Consider the following 1775-nt stretch of genomic DNA (forward strand, 5'->3'; position numbering starts at 1 on the left):
CTGTTTAGAGGATTATATAAAACTAGAGGCCCAGTGCACAAAATTCATGCACTCTGGAGGATCCCTCAGCCTGGCCTGCACCCTCTCGCAGTCCCGGAGCCCTCGGGGGATGTCTGAATGATGGCTTAGGCCCTCTCCCTGCAGGGAGGGGGCCTAAGCCTGCAAGCGGACATCCTTAGCACTACCGCGGAGGGGGAGAAGCTTCTGCCCCAGCTGCTGTGCTTGCCAGCCATGAGCCTGGCTTCTGGCTGAGTGCTGTGCCCCCTGTGGGAACGCAGACCACAAGGGGGCAACTCTTGCATTGAGCATCTGCCTGCTGGGGTCTGTGTGCATCATAGCAACCAGTCACCCTGGTTTGCTCAATTTGCATATTAGCCTTTTATTATCTTATATAATAAAAGGATAATATAATATATTATCCCATAATGGTGTAACGACTGGGATCGACTAGTCGCTATGAGGTGCGTTGACCACCTCTTGGCCCCTCCACCCAACTCACAGGCTCTGATCACTGGATGGCCAACGGGGAACCACAGGGGAACTGGGGTGGTGTTGGGTTGGGCCTGGAGACTGGCGAGCAGGCAGAAGATGGCTCTGATTGCAGCCTAGGAACCCCGCCTGTGTATGATTTTGTGCACTGGGCCTCTAGTATAGGATAATTCATAGGCATGTTCTTGGCATTTAAGCCTTAGCAAATATTATTTTCTCCCTGAAAAGTTAAAAAGCAAGTTACACTTAACTTCACAAACCACAGGCTAGTCTGACTGCTAGGCGGGACCTGAATGCCTCTTTGACATTGGCCCTGGCAACAACCTGGCTTTGTAGCCGCCACCCAATTGACCAGGGTTTGTGTTGGGCCGGGAAATGAACACACAGCGGTCACTAGGGGGCAGCGCACTGCAGGGAATCTTGACAGCGTCTGCAGCCCATTGCCAAACTTCCCTGATGCTCAGGGTCCTCCCTACGTACTTCCGTTTCTCTGACGCTGGCAGAAGCGGGGGAGTGGGGAAGGAGAACGCAGATTTCCTCTCCTATGCTCCAGCCCAGGAGATTTTGCAGCGGGGTTCAGGAGACGGCGCTGGGTCCCCCGCACTACGCTAGCCGCGCGGGTGTGTGGGGGAAGGCGCGGAGGCCAGTGACCTGCTCGAGGGTGTGGGTCTGGCGGGCAGTGGCTCCAGCCTCCGACCGCGACTCCGGAGAGAGCCAGCAGCCGCCTGGAGGAGCCGGCACCGACCCTGGGCACCCAAGCCAACCCAAACGCCTTCCCTTCCTGCTTTGCGGGGCGTCCCCGCACCCACAGGCCCACAGCTCCTGGGTTGTCACTGCTGCGGCCATCTAAAAAGGATACCGACCAGGAGAGCTCCGGGAGTTGTCGAGGTGGATGCCCGGTGTTGGCTGCGTCCCCAAGCTGCTCGCCAGCGTTGGCGAAGGCGGTCGAGATAACACCTACCAAACTTTTCCCTTCGCCGCAGCGTTGGGAGGAAACATCCCTGCCGGAGGCTCACGGAAAGCCGAAGGGAATACTTTGGGAGGGGACAAGGTCAAGCCTCGCAGCTGGGCAGGCTCGGAGTTCCAGGGAGCCCTGGAGGCAGGAATCCTCGCCAGCGTGCGCCTGTGCGAAGGGAGGTCCAGCGGACGAGGCATCTCCTTTCCCAAGCCCCTCAGTGACCGTGACCCTCGCGCGTTCCCCGCGCACGTGCTTGCGGTCGAGGAAGAGAACGGGTCCGGCTGAACTCACTGTGGGTAGCGAGTCGCGGGCGGGCCTAGGGCGCATG

At 58.8% G+C, this 1775-nt stretch overlaps 1 protein-coding gene across 1 annotated transcript in view; it reads left to right on the top strand.

Moving 5' to 3' along the window:
• The first annotated feature begins 1381 nt into the window (after positions 1 to 1381).
• SH3RF3 (SH3 domain containing ring finger 3) overlaps positions 1382 to 1775 on the top strand; it is a 284548-nt gene continuing 284154 nt past the window's right edge. Inside the window, exon 1 of the mRNA XM_006760235.2 lies at positions 1382 to 1722. Coding sequence (XP_006760298.1) covers positions 1382 to 1722 — 341 coding nt within the window. The remainder of the gene's footprint in view (positions 1723 to 1775) is intronic.

This window comes from Myotis davidii, unplaced genomic scaffold, assembly GCF_000327345.1.
Source record: "Myotis davidii unplaced genomic scaffold, ASM32734v1 scaffold677, whole genome shotgun sequence".
In the NCBI taxonomy this organism is placed as follows: Eukaryota; Metazoa; Chordata; class Mammalia; order Chiroptera; family Vespertilionidae; genus Myotis; species Myotis davidii.